The 14350-nt window shown below is 38.8% G+C and overlaps 1 protein-coding gene across 7 annotated transcripts in view; it reads left to right on the top strand.

The window, feature by feature from the left end:
• SPTLC3 (serine palmitoyltransferase long chain base subunit 3) overlaps window positions 1–14350 on the top strand; it is a 293417-nt gene that overhangs the window by 216203 nt on the left and 62864 nt on the right. Inside the window, exon 1 of one of the 7 annotated variants that reach the window (XM_090134804.1) lies at window positions 12086–12280. The exons of the other annotated variants lie outside the window; for them this stretch is intronic. Coding sequence (XP_089990930.1) covers window positions 12131–12280 — 150 coding nt within the window. The 5' untranslated portion in view covers window positions 12086–12130. Of the gene's footprint in view, window positions 1–12085; window positions 12281–14350 lie in introns of those variants that run through there. 7 annotated transcript variants of the gene reach the window in all.

Here is a 14350-nt window from a genome sequence, read left to right as displayed (position 1 = left end):
TCTAGAGATTTTTTGCGTAGGGTAAATAAATTTTCAGTAGGACTGGAGTAAAAGTAATTAACTTTTGAAAGTTTAAGCCTTAGGAAAAACACTATGAATTTACTTGCTTTGGTTTGAGAGGCCTAGCAAGCAGAAAAACAAATGGTAGTTCAGTGGGAAAAATGAGCTTAAGGAAGACATCAGGTCTTTAAGGACAGCCTCTTCTTAACACAAGAGCAGTTCAGTCCTGTACTTATTAAATGTAAATGTATCAGGAGACTGGCTTAGCTAACCAGTTAACCTATGACTGAACTCTGGTGCAACAAGGCAATACAGAAGAGACTAAAGAAAAACAGGTTACAAAGGAGGACATCTTTGACATTCCTAACAGAATACAAATCTCACTTAGTGTTAATAATTGCAAAGGATATTAAGAGAAGCAAGAAGAGCTCCTACTGCTGCATTTCTAGTAAATAACTAAATGTTGAAAATGTGGTCCATTGCAGAATAGATTGGATGACTTATTGACAGCAGGTACAGATATGGCTGTACTGGTTTTTTAATGCTTTCTTTGTGTTGGTTTCCACTAACAAATTCTCTGAAGCCTGGAACCACAAGATTTGAGCAGGAGGGGAACTGCCAGTAATGGAAGATTGAATCATGGATCTCTTCAGAAATCTCAGACCATATAAGTGCGTGGAACCAGAAGGGTTGCATCCTAATATGTTAGCTGATGTTATACTAGAGTCTTACACTCTCATCTTTGAAAGGTCATGGATATAAAGAAGATCCCTGTTAACTTATGAAAGGCAAATGTTCCACCCAACTTCAAGATACGGATACTTTCCAGCAAATACTGTTTCTGGAGGTATAAAGGTGGTACTGACTGGGAACAGTAAGCGTGGATTTACAAAAAGTAAATGATAATTGGCTGACTGATGGTCTTCTATGATAAAGAGACTAGATCTGTGAATTAGAAGAGAGTGGAGGGTACCATCTACTTTGACTTTAGCAATATAGTTCTCATATCCTAGTTGGGACATTGCAGTCTTGGTGGCTAGACTAGCGTATGGATTAATAACTGGCTGGATCATTGGGCTTGAAGGCTAGTGATTAATGGTTCATACTTTGCCTGGAGGCTGGTTATTAGTTCTCAGGGGGCTGTTGTGGGAGCTGTCAAGAAACTGGAGAAAGAAAACAGAATACCTGCTCACCAACTTTGTGGACAACGCTAGGCTGGGAAGACCAGACAATATACTTGAGAACAAGGCCATCAGTCGGAGAGATTTAGGCAGACCAGAGGGATATGTCAGCAGAAGCATCCAGTATTTCAGCAGGTACAAATGCAAAGCTGCATTGCATTGATACAAGCTACAGACTTGAATGACATTGGAACAATTTTGCCCAAAAGGGTCTGTGAATCTTGACAGACAGCTCACTACATACGAACCAGCAGGGCAGCCTGACAGATGAAGACTATCAGCATCTTGGGTTGTGTTAACAGGAGTGTTGCTGGTATATTGATCCACTTTTACCTGACAATTTTTAGAAGACATCTAGGATGCTTCAGTCAGCTTTGGGCCCACTGACACTGGAAAGAATCTTGCACCCAAGTCATGGCAATCTCCACTATCATTACAAACTGAGAGATGTAAGGATAGAGTGCAGCCCTGCTGAAAAGGACTTGGGGTCCTGGACTGGTGGATGGTAAGCTGGACATGAACCAGCAGCATTCCCTCACAACACAGAAAGCCAACCGTATCCTGGGCTGCATCAAAAGAAGTGTGGCCAGCAGGGCAAGGGAGGTGAACCTGCTCCTCTACTCTGTGCTGGTGAGACCTCACCTGATGTACTGCATCCAGATGTGGAGGAGGGATGTGGACCTGTTGGAGCATGTCCAGAAGAGGACCACGAAAATGATCTAAGGGATGACCACGAAAATGATCTAAGGGATGGAACACCTCCGCTGTGAGGACAGGGTGAGACAGCTAGGGCTGTTCAGCCTGGAGATGAGAAGGCTCCAAGGAGATCTGAGAGCAGCCTTTCAGTACCTAAAGGGAGGCTTTAAGAAAGAAGGGGGACAGACTCTTTAGCGGACTCTTTGGGTCTGTTGTTTAAAGACAAGGGGAAATAGTTTCAAACTAAAAGAGAGGAGATTTAGATTGAATATAAAGAAGGTTTATTTACAATAAGGGCAGTGAGGCACAGGAACGGGTTGCCCAGAGAGGTGGTAGATGCCCTGTCCTTGGAGACATTCAGAGTCAGGCTGGACAGGGCTCTGAGCAAGCTGATTTAGCCACATATGTCGCTGTTCTTTGTAGGGTAGTTGGACTAGATGGGCTTTAAGGGTCCTTTCTGACTGATACAATTCTATGATTCTAAGATGGAGTGGCTCTAGCAGTGAGCCACCAAGGATGGGCAGGGAGCTGGAGCATCTGCCTGGTGAGGAGTGGCTGTGGGATCTGAGTAAGGCTTTTTACTGAAGTGCACAGGAGGCGAAAAAGAGACAGTGGCTGTTGAAATAGGAGAAGTTTCACATATGAAGAGAAGAAAAATTCAAGTTGCAAGTAACAGCTCTGAAACAGGCTGCTCTGGAACCTGCAGCACGAGGCTTTCCAGACCTAGGTGGGCAAATCTCTGAGCAAATTCCTGCTAGGAATTTGATACTGATACTGTCCTGCCTTTGAACAGGAGGTTTGGACCAGAGACTTGCTGACTCATCCAGCCTAAGTGGGTCTGTGATCCCATAGTATAAGTAGGAAGCATTTCTCTGGTGATAAGGTTGGACAGAATTGTTACAGAAGCCCACTTGGGTTCTTGTGGTTAACTGCTTGGTGAGATAGCTATATATATTGGTTTACATGCTTCTGCATTCTGGAAAATCACTTTTCACTGTCAAGTGTCAGAGGACCTATCCACATTTTTAAAAAAAAAAAAAAAAGGTCAGAAAATCTCAATTTGTTTCACTGGTGCCATGCACAACACTACTGGAATTTTAGTCTACTTTTTTAAAATAAGTTTTGCCAAAATAGTGGTTTTTTAGAGGGTAACAGTTTGTCCAGCATTAATGATGATCTCAAAATTATGGCTAAAATCTCAACCCTTCTGCTTAATGTCAAGTCTTTCCTTCAAAGAACAAAGGAGTTGAACTTGCTTAGTAATTTCACCTAGATGGTGATTGTGCACCCTTTTATTTTTCTGACTGTTTAAAATAATGCCTTATCACTGTCTCCTTAATCATTGTGATACACTTATTCTGGAAAATGCTGTGTATTCTCCCTGAACTCCTTTCTCACTCCATATGTATTAAACTCCTAATTATATCTACATCTTAGATAAAAGACTACATTTTTTCACAGGAGCTTACTCTTGCTCATTAGAGTAATTTACTAATTAAGTTAAAAATAAAAATAAAGTCGTGAAGTGGCCAGTCCCGTTTCCTGCCTACTAATACCAATCCAGCATAGAGATTACTTACCTTTGGAAGTTGTAAGCAGCAATATAGCTTTCAGAAAAGGTAAAGTAATACATATTTTTCTACGTACTTTCTTAACAAGGGATGTAGCTGGCTGCATTTCATTGCAGAAGCAGTTCATGAGTATAATGAGCAGAATGATAAGGTAATGGTTGCTTAGGAATTGTTTAGGTCTGTATAAAACCTAACTTAAGCCAGAATATGGTTAACATCATGTTGCTTCTCACAGCTTGCTGTTTGCAAATGTGCAGTGGCGATTCAAATCCTGTTTTATATGGTACTAGACACTGTAAAGAGCCCTTAATTTATCATGCTATGCAGATCTGTTTCTGCTGCCAACAAAAGTATGAACTCTCTTAAAGATTTTTATTTTTTAATTTATTTCTAAACAAAATTAGCATTTGTTGTGGTGAGACTGTAGCACTGAGCAACTGAACAGGAAATTAAATTTCCCTACAGTGACCCTTGGTACAGCCATATAATTCCTACTGTTCCTGGCTGCTAATTTTTCCACAGAAAAAAACCACTTTTTTAATACAACCAAACCAGAAGTTCTATGAGGCCATTGTCTGAGAGAGTTGTCTTTGCAGGATGGATGTTGAGTTGGGAACCAAAACGGAGTTCAAGGAGCAGAGCGGGCAGTATTGTGTGCCAGACTACAGATAAACAGAATTTCACACTTTGGGATATGTTAATTCAGATATCTGAAGCACTTAGCAAGATCTCTTTGGTATGAAATTTCGAGGTGAAGGGCTGAATTCCCAGGGCAGAAAATACCTACGTGCACGTATGTCTTCAGCACAAGGTAATGCATAACCTTCTCTGGCCTGGTGGCTTTCTCCCTTCCCTGCTCATAGAAGGAAGTTCAACACGAATCTGAGAGTGACCCGTATCTCTCTAAGTATTTTGAATTCTTGAGAAAGCGTCTTGTGTAGATGTAGCACAGCAGAGCTTAGTATGTTCTGATCATCTCAGTCATTTTGGAAATCATTCAACTGTAGCCTTCCTTTTGTATGGCCAAATGCATTTTTTGGCATGTGCTGTGTTATTTCCCCCATCTTCCATAAATATCTATTTCCACCCTTCTCAGCCTACCAAGAAGTGAAGATTCATTCACTGAGCAACAGGAATATGGAAAGATTCATCTGTGGTGAGGAGCTAAGACTTGGAGTCTTTTTAGCTGACAACACGTTGCATTCTGCTTTCTCCAAGAGCTTCCATTAGAATTTCTGCTTTCCTATCACTGCTGATGGTTAATGTGGTCTTCAGGGCTGGCATACAGCCATCTGTGACTTACGTGTCAACTTGGCTGCTCTTCAATTCACAAAACTGTTGACCTACACTTGGAATCACAACTGCCATTTGTACATTCCTGAGCTTGGGGTTGTTCTGCAAGAGAGTACCTCAGTCTGTCTGCATATTCAAATTTCCATCTTTTCCTTGTGCCCCCTCAAAACTCAGGGCTCATCTGAAAGTAACGTTTCTCTTTCTGTGGCCCCTGTAGGTTGCACTTCTTGAAGGTAGAGGTAGCTGCTGGTTGTGCATGGTATTGTGGCGGAGATCTGTATAGATCCACTGCTGGAGACAGCAGAATACAGTTAGAGTTGTCAGCAGCCACGTGTCAGTGATTTTAGTGATTGAGATAGGGAATATAACCTGAGAAATAAATTCCAGATTGTCTGTGACTGCCAGTTTTTATCTCATTGTCAGCTGCTCTCAAAGAGAATCCCAGTGCTGTGATCTGATCAAACATATCTGCTGCTCAGGCCATTTACTGATCAGCCTCATTTCTAGAGCTGCAGGCACAACACAGATCGCAGCACCAAACAGTGAAAGAACTCACAGGCACAGCGCAGTGAGGGAGCTTTTGTTGAAGGGATATTATGATCCAAGAAAGCATTTCAAAAATCAATGCATTTTCTTTCTTAGCTTTTTAAATTATTATTCATATTCAATTAATATGAGCTTTTGAATTCTGGCAATCGCTTGACACCAGGCATGCTCAAAGGGCACATTTTACTTCTGCACAAATCTATTTGTCTGCATATCTGTTGATGTTGTATCTTCCTAATACAAGGCATCACTCTTTTGTGTTGTCACTGTACAATTTTTCCTTGCGTCACTGTTATATAAACAGTTTTTTGTTCTGCGTGTGTGGGTGGTCTGGGATTGTCTGGGAGTGTTAAAACCCATAGGAGAAATCTTGTTGGTTTTGTAGTTTTGTTTTCATTGTGAAGAAAACAAAACAGTGATTTGATGCAATCACCAACACTTTTTCTCTCTTCTAATCACAGTCCTCCCCCACCTGTAAGCCACCATGTTCAATTGCATGTGGAAAGCATTAGGTTATATAAGAGCCAATAGTGGACTTTTTATAAGCCTTTAAGTATTGGATTGGTGTATCTGTGATTATATCAGGAGCATTAGAAAGTAGATTCTATTGTGTGTGTGTTACAGTCCTGTGCAATCCCAAGTTGAGAAATGTAAAATTACTTTATCAAATAATGTATGAAGTAAGTCACGTGGGTGGAACTTATCTGTCAGTTGGTTTTGATTTTAAATGTTTCTTAACAGTGTTTCTTCAAGCTAAACTCAGAACCCTTGATTCCAGTGTCTGATTCGTATTCATAACCAAGCAGGAGTAAATAAAGATTTCAAAACAAATACAATATCTTAGCAAAATATGCAACTTTTAAAGAAAAAAAATAATGTTCATTTCATCCCATGACAACATCATGGTTTTATGAGAGACGGTTATACTATTTTATGTACCCTAAGCCTAACTGTTCTTAAAATATTCATGTAGATTTTAAAGGTATGGATAGTTTATCAATTTTGTCTGTGTTAATTTTGAGATGCATGTGAATTGAATGATACGTAAACATGCAGTGGTGTGAAACGTAGGATATGCTGTGTGCATATCCAGACAGTTTAGCAATATAATTATGTGCCAATTTTCTGTTTTGAGACAGGAGACATGTGCTTTGGGAACTGAATTTTTAAGAAAATTCAGTTTTATCTTGGGATGAAATTTTTGTATGAGGAGAAGTGTAGCTGCATCCCTGAGAAGGCATTAACTGGCCATCTCTTATGCCTTGTTCAGTAGTGAGCTACAAACATAAAATTCTACCAAAGAGTACTGTCTTTAGCCTGGTGATGCAGGACTAAAAAGGTCTACAAGAAAGTAATCTTGTGTTTGTTTGTTTTGTCTGTAGTAAGCATGGATAGATGAGCAGACTGGCCCCAAAGTCTTGGTCTTTGGGCGTTGGTATTCAGCATAGAAAGCTAGCAGAGGACTTATTAAAGCACCACTTATCAGCATTAAGTGATGTCTACAGGATCCTTTCATCTCTCTCTGTTTGCGTAGTATTCTCAAGTGTGCAAGTTGACCTATCTGTTTCCAGCACCTTTTCTCTGTACTTTGTCAGTGACTTGGCTCTGCCTAAATTTTTCTCCTGACAAAGGAAACCTCTTCTGTTTTCTGTCTTACTGTTTAAAAGAAGCCCTGGCATCACCTTTTTGATTTGGGAAGGAAATCACTGTGGCTTTTCCATTAGAGATCCATCTCTGGTGGCTTTTCCAAAGTGGAAGTTACTGAACTCTTTGCTAGTAATGAACAAGACCATACAACCAAGCATAATGGATCAAAAATTTAGCTCTGTCTGCTTATATCTCCCCCCAGCCTTATCCAAGATACCAATTAACTTATACTTTTGAAAATATTAATGTTAACATGTCCATGTTAGAACAGTGTGATTAAATTAAGCAAATGATAGTAAAAAACAGCTTTGCTCCTCAGGAGGTGGAAAATATTCTAAAGCTTGCAGAGAGATAAGGTATTATTCATAGGTGTTTTTTTTGTTTTTTGTTTTTTTTTGTATCTGTGATTCAGCATAGTTGGAAACCTTTTTAAAACTCTTGCATATGTGCTGAGAATTATGTATTGGTTTTGTTCTGTGTGTGTGTATAGGTCAAGTAAAGCTTATGTTTTCATTTATTCAGTTGTTAGCAGAAACTTTGGCTTTTTTGGCTGTTATGCTGTGTACCTGATGAGAAACAGTGTTGCAATCCTATCATTTTGTTAAAGAAATATTAATGTTTAGAGAAAACAGTTTCAATGACAAGTTATTCAGATTTTTGAAACATAGATGTGCTTATTTAAATTCCCTGCTGAATTGGTGTCAAAATTTTATGTGACTGGGGAAAAAGAGTGTTGTATGAGGGGGAAAAATGTAAAATGAAAAATATAAAGTTATCTATGCAGTTGTGCTGAAAGTCAGTAATCTGAGTTTATATGGGCCTGACTTTCTACAGAAACAAGACACACAGTGATAGCAGCTATCTGTCAGCTCCTTAACAACTTGTGAACTTGTCAGCCATTTTCATTATGATTTGACAAAGCTTCTTTCTTAAAGTAGGCAGCTGGGTAAAGGAAGAAAGGCCCTGCAAATTCCTTGTTTAAAAAGAATCTGCTGGGCGAACTCATCCCTCCTGTTCACTGGAGAATTTCTAGTAGAAGAGAGATTTGATCTGTGTCCCAAATAAGAGGAAGTTTCCATCTGTGAGTTGCTCTATATTTGGTAGCAAAGTCAGTCAACAAGAGATGCAAAGAAAGCAAGAATTTATTATTCCCTGAATTCGTGGAGCTCTGTTTACTTATGCTCTAACTCATTTCTGCATGGCAAATATTGAATTTCTGTGGAATTTATTTAGACTGTAAATTTTCTGAGATAAAGACTGTATTTTCTGTTCTTCTCTTGTAAAATAGTTTGTACATATAGGAACAGTATTTATTAAGTGTGCTTTCAGTCACATTCACACAGGATTTTCACCAGCCTTCTCAATTTACCAGTGATTTGTCATCAGTGTTGTGTAAAGCTGTTTACCTACTTACTGCTCTGGTTGTCTTGGTTAAGCCAGGATAGAAAAGTATAGCTTGGTCTCATTTCTTGTAGGACGTTTATTTTCTAGCAGTCTACCTACAGAAATTTGAGTTTAAATTAAATATATTCTATTTTATCGATTGATTTGTTGCAATTCAGTTCTGCATTAGTTCTTCATCTTTAGAGGAGACTGGTCTGAAGGTAAGCAGATTCCAAGTCATCACTGTCATCTGGCTGGTGCCTACACATTTCACTAAGACTGCATGATTTCAGTTTACCTCCTGTTGATCACATATTGCACCTGTTCAGTGGTGGCGTTCTAGTGAGAGACGTGTTTTGAGACAGAACAGAAAGACAGAAACATAACGAATGCAAACCTCTCACCTTGTGGCCAGTAGTGTCTGTTAGCTCAGGCAGAAAATTGGTGTTAGGCATTTTATAGTGTCTTGTCTACTTCTCTGAGGTGTGGGGGATTGTAATTAGAAGATTTTTTTTTCAGAATAGAAAAAGTAAAATCACTTGAATAGTGTGAAAAGCCTATTAAGGAGCTTACAACCAGATACACAAGAAAGGCTTCTGCTTTAAAAACACAATCTGAAAGATGGTTTAAGGTTCTTGTGCTTTCTTGATATTTTGGCTGATGATTTGTTGGGAAAACAAATCAAAATATCTCAGCATTCTGGCACTTCTCAGTAGGTAACCACCATGGCTGACTGAGTAAATTGTTTGCAAACTACACTGTTCGCTGCTTCTTCCTATCTTGCTTTTGTTCAAATTTTACATCTTCATGGCTTGTGGCTGACATTTAAAGGCTGCGTTTTGTGAGTATTGCACAGAGCATTGCATTCTTGGCTGTGTTATGCCCACTTCTCTGCTTGGACCAAAAAAAGCATCAATTTACTGCAGCATTTGCTCAGGTTTTGCAATGATTATTGCAAAGGTATGAGAGATGGCAATCTGTAGTGCAGGCAATCATGTTTGCCAAACATATTTTCTTGGAATAGGAAACATATTTACATATCAGATCATGATGATAGTGAGAGTTACAAAGTCTGGTGATAAATCTTCTGGCATAATTTCTTAAAACTCATAATAGAAGCAAAGCACATGAACCAGTTTTACTTTGTAGGCTGCTGGGCAATGAGCTTTTTTTCTTAGCCTGATACAACACAACAGCTAGTGTCTTGTTTCTTTATTAGCCTCATTCAGCCACAGTTAAAACAAGCAGTCACACCTGAGTTTTGTTTGTTCTGGCAGATCATTGCAAAATGGAACAAGAGTTTTTGATTTCTGATTATTTTTCAGTCCATATCATTCAATGTGTAAGATTTAATACAGCTCCTAAGCAACAATATTCCAGCAGTTTAGTGAGTAATAATGCTTCCAGGGCTTTGAAATATTCTTTATTTTGAAAATAGGGTTGAATCTTGAAAAGAAGGTGAAACCACACACATGCAAGGTATTGGAAGAATGTTCCTAAAGCTACCAGAAGTATGTCTTATGTATGGATACTGGTAACTTTTGGAATAGGAGAAATAAGCTGCATTATCTAATTTATTTAGTATTGATTAGTTAGCATATTCAGATTACATACAAAGTTGTCTAGATTGTAAGGCAGGCAGGTTACAATTACAAATAGTTTGGTTTACATCCCACTTTCACATCTGTTATGAGAAAAGCATGCTTATGAGAAAGAAATACCTACCTGGTAGAATATCTAAGAATTAGGGAGGTATGTTATGGGCAAGGAATCATGTGAAGATAAAAACAGAAACTTTTGTAACGTCTCACTTTTAACTCGAGGTCAGTAAGACCTGTGTTAGTGCAAGGGATAAAGAGCACTCTCACAGGTGAAAATTGTCCAGGCAGGGTGGAAATGGGGGTGGTGAGATAAAGCAGTGGTTGAACTGGAGAGTCTAGCTTGGTTGTTCCGAGGAGCGAGCTGTGTTCAGTGGTGCAGTAGTGCTCAGCTGGAGCGAGGTGGAGCTGCTCAAGGCAGAACATGCACCCTGAGAACTAGGTCAGGGGTGTGCCGAGCTTGCCAGGGTGCCGGTATAGCTAGAGGCTACAGAGGGAAAGCCAAGAGGAGGTGAAAGGTAGATGGGTTGAGCCTATGGCTGGTGATCTCAGGATGAAGGCAAGGAAGAGAGGGGAAGGAATGGCGCAAGGACAGGAAGATGTAGGTCAGTGAGCAGCTGCAGTCTCAAAAGGGGGAGGTGATTTTTTTCTTTCCTTTTTGCAAATAGCAAAGAAATAGTACTACTGGACAGACACAAAAAATAGCTATAGAAACATAAATTATTTGACAGCCAGCATTTATATTGACTAACATGTAATACTCTGAAATGAAATGCTTCAGTGTTGACTGAACATTTTTATCAGAGCATGAGTTGTAATAAAAGAAGCTGTGCTTGCCGCAGCTGCCACAGCCAGCTTTTAACCATGCTGCCATTCTAGGACAGTTCCAGAATAACCTTGTAACTTTTTGCAACACCTTTGTTCTGATCTGTCCAGGCTAAACATACTATAATCTTTTTTGTATATGTTCTTTAAGGAAATATTTCAATTTTACAATTTTCTTTCCAAATCCAAAGTTGAGCATCGGGCTTGTAGGCAGACGGGGTCACCTCTGCAGGATGTCTCTTAAGATAGCAGAAGCAGATTTGAGGACTGTACGGAGAGGGGAAGGTAGGAGAAACTGGTATGGATCTTAGGAAATGAGAATAGGCTTGCGGTTTTTCATGTATTAGTCTTCCACATTCTACTGCTGAGATTTGAAACACAGAAAAAGTTGGTAACATTCAGCTCTCATTCACTGCACAGGCTGGTGGACATAGATGGAATGTGGAAATAGTTGAGTCCTGCTTTGCAAACTAAGCGGCCAGATTTTTCTAATGACTCCCACTAAAATGAAAATCTTTCGAAATCTTGTGGTCTGTGATCCTTTCTCCTGGCAGCACAGGAATGTTCACGTTCAAATGTTTTTCGTTCTTGTCATGACTTCACCATTCCAGAGTTTGTGTGCTGTCCTAATGCAAATAATCTGCATTTTGTGGTGAACCTGAGCAAGAGTGAAGATTTGATGCTTCCATTCCAGTCAAGACAAACATCATAATCTGAACCTTAGGGAAAACTATACTTTTATTTTCTGTACCTTCTATTTCCCCTATATCTTCAGTAACCATTGAACTGTTTCACAGCTGTTTTGAGTTGTCTAGCTGTAGTGTAGAACACAATCATGCTACTTACAAGCAATTTAGGCATATGGCGAGTAGGTACAGCCTAGCCTACCTTTAGGGCAATGTGTCTATGATAGAGTCCCAGTTTGGAAACGTCTTTTTTTTTTTTTCCGTGTTTTTTTGTTTGTTTTTGAAAAAAGCGACTAATCTTTTTTGTTAATTAACAAATAACTGAGGATATTGGATTTTACCTCCATATTTTGTGTTACAGAGATTCTTTGAAAGTGGAGCTACATGTACTGAGCACTTAGCTTGTATTTAGAGTGGCTGAACCACCTTCACCCTCTTTCCTTCCAATTGGAAAAAAAAAAATGCATTTCTCTTTTAACTTGACTTCAATTTGGAACCTTAAAAGACATAGAGGGTTAGACTGTAACACTGAATGTGGGTATAAACTGCCAGCTTCTTCTTTGTGGATGCCAGCAAGACTCAAGCCAGACCACTACTGTTAGTGAACAAAGCCTGATTATAGAGCCACCGCCTCTCACAGAGGCAAGACACTGCTCAAGTGTCCTAGGAAGAAGTCAGCAGACCTGCTGCAAGCCAGGAGCCTCATGTCACAGAGGCAAGATAAGGAGTATAGCTTGGCTGGAGAAGGCTATGTGATCTCCTGCCAACCTGGTTCACTGCTAGTTGAAACAAAGATTAAGAGACATCCTTGGAAACATCAGGTTCTCTTACGACTGAGGAAATTATTTAAAAAGGTAACTCAAACTATTTACCTTGTTTAGTCTTTGGATCTTTAAGTTCTGTTTTTCCAGACGAAAGATTTGTCCTTTTTAGAAGGTTTTGTGCTTGCACCCCCCCCTCTGTTTCCTTAGCGTTCAGCTGTGCATTCTTGGAAGCTCACAGTGCTCCACTGGTAGACACAAAATTCTGCCTTTTAGGTCCTTGCTGATGGGAAACTCTAACTGGGTTTTTACTTTCCTCTTACTGAGTTTTCTTTTTTCCTGCAGATCATGTTCATCTCTGCCATTTTCCAAACAAAACCATGTTCAAGGAAAGGTTTATTCATCTTCTGTGTGAAGTTTTATTTTGGCTTATGTTCGTGCTTATTCTGCACATGTTTAAACAACTGTTTTTCTTTTGTTTAGTTGTTGTTTTTCTGAACTGTTAAAATCTTTGCATTTTAGTGGACTTTAGTAATGCATTTATTTCAGAGAGAGAGGCTTCCTTTTCAGGTTTTGTTGCCAATTATCATATTTGAGAAAGAAGATTATTATAGAATCACAGAATGGTTTGATTTAGAAGGAATCTTAAAGACCATTGAGTTCCAAACTCACTGCTATGGGCAGGGACAACTTCCAGTAAACCAGATTGCAAAGGTCCAACCTGGCCTTGAACACTTTTAAGGATGGCTGGACATTTTGCTCTGGTGCTTCGCCATCGTCACAGTAAAGAATTCCTTCCTAATGCTTGGTCTAAATTTACCCTCTTTTAGTTTAAAGTTGTTACCCCTCTGTTTCAGCTCTGCTCTTTACAAATTGGCATTGTTTTCTTAAGACTTGACTGTTTTTTCTTTACTCCTTTTATTAAACATTCCTATACAGTTACACTCTTTTTCTGAGTTCAGTAGTGCTTTCCCAAAATCTGTTATTCTGCTGTTCCATTCTCTGCTTTTCATAAGTCCCCTGATTTCTACCATTTTGTGGTGTTATGATCAGTAAAAATAAAAACTTAGAGCTAAGGCACCCCAGTATCTACTGAAACTATTTCCAAGATGTAGTAATTATTTTTTCATTTGCCCTACAGAAAAAGGAGAAGAAATAATATCAGGGGTAAGAAAGAAATGATTGTGAAGTATCCACAACTGTTTTTTTTTTTTTTTTTTTCCCATGAATGATGGAAATAAAGAAGCCTGATTTCATCTTGTGTGTCCAGAATCTTCTACCAGAACATCCCAATTTGACTTCCATATCTCTCACTTGCCAGATGGGCAAGAGAAAATTAAGGTTAGATTTATCTGAAGATTTCAGAGAAGTTCCCTTCTCTGAAGCCTCAGTTCTTCACCAAATTTCATTAAAATTGGTCTACAATCTCAAAAGCTGTTAGAGGGTACTTGCAAATAGAGAAATATTTAACATAAACCCCACTTGTTTCTTAGAAAACAAGTTAAAATTGTTCATTTCCAAAAGCAAATTCAAATTGATTTTCGGTGCTTGCTATGGGTTTGAAAACGTGTCTTTGAATCAAACAAATCATACTTCTGTCATCCATTTCTTGCAATATGTTTAGACCTGATTTTTTGTATTTTGAATTTCCGGTATTCTTTTTTTTCCTAATCCTTCTCTTTTCATCCAAGAACCACAGCTCCCAGGTGTTTGCCTCTGGGTAGATGTGTATCTGCTAATGACAATTAGTACAATGTGTTGGGTTGAGGACTTCTGTTGTTGTCTTTGTCTAGGTAGACTACTGTAAAACCTGAAGACAGGATTTAGGAATAATTTCTGCAAATACATTGAATAGCAGAGGTTAGTTCAGATAAGAGAATGGAAGCCGTTCTGATCTTCAGTGTAAGGACTTGCGTGATTAATGTAACAGCTTATAAAGAGTATTTTATTATGTAATGTACTGAAAGTAATCATGCATGTTTTATTTCTAGATTTTTTAAATTAATTTTTGAGTAATTGAAGTACAGTACATTTCACTATAAGCTCTAAGATTGAATTAGCTAATGTAATAACAGTTAATGAACATAATTACAATTAAGTAGATATTAAGAAGTTACCAAGTTCTAGATCATCTTAGCCAATTGTACAATTGAAATCAGTGGG

The sequence above is a fragment of the Phasianus colchicus genome, chromosome 2 (genome assembly GCF_987193195.1).
Source record: "Phasianus colchicus chromosome 2, bPhaCol1.hap1.1, whole genome shotgun sequence".
NCBI lineage: Eukaryota > Metazoa > Chordata > Aves > Galliformes > Phasianidae > Phasianus > Phasianus colchicus.
Note: the sequence above shows the minus strand (reverse complement) of the source record. Positions and strands in the feature narration are given on the sequence as shown.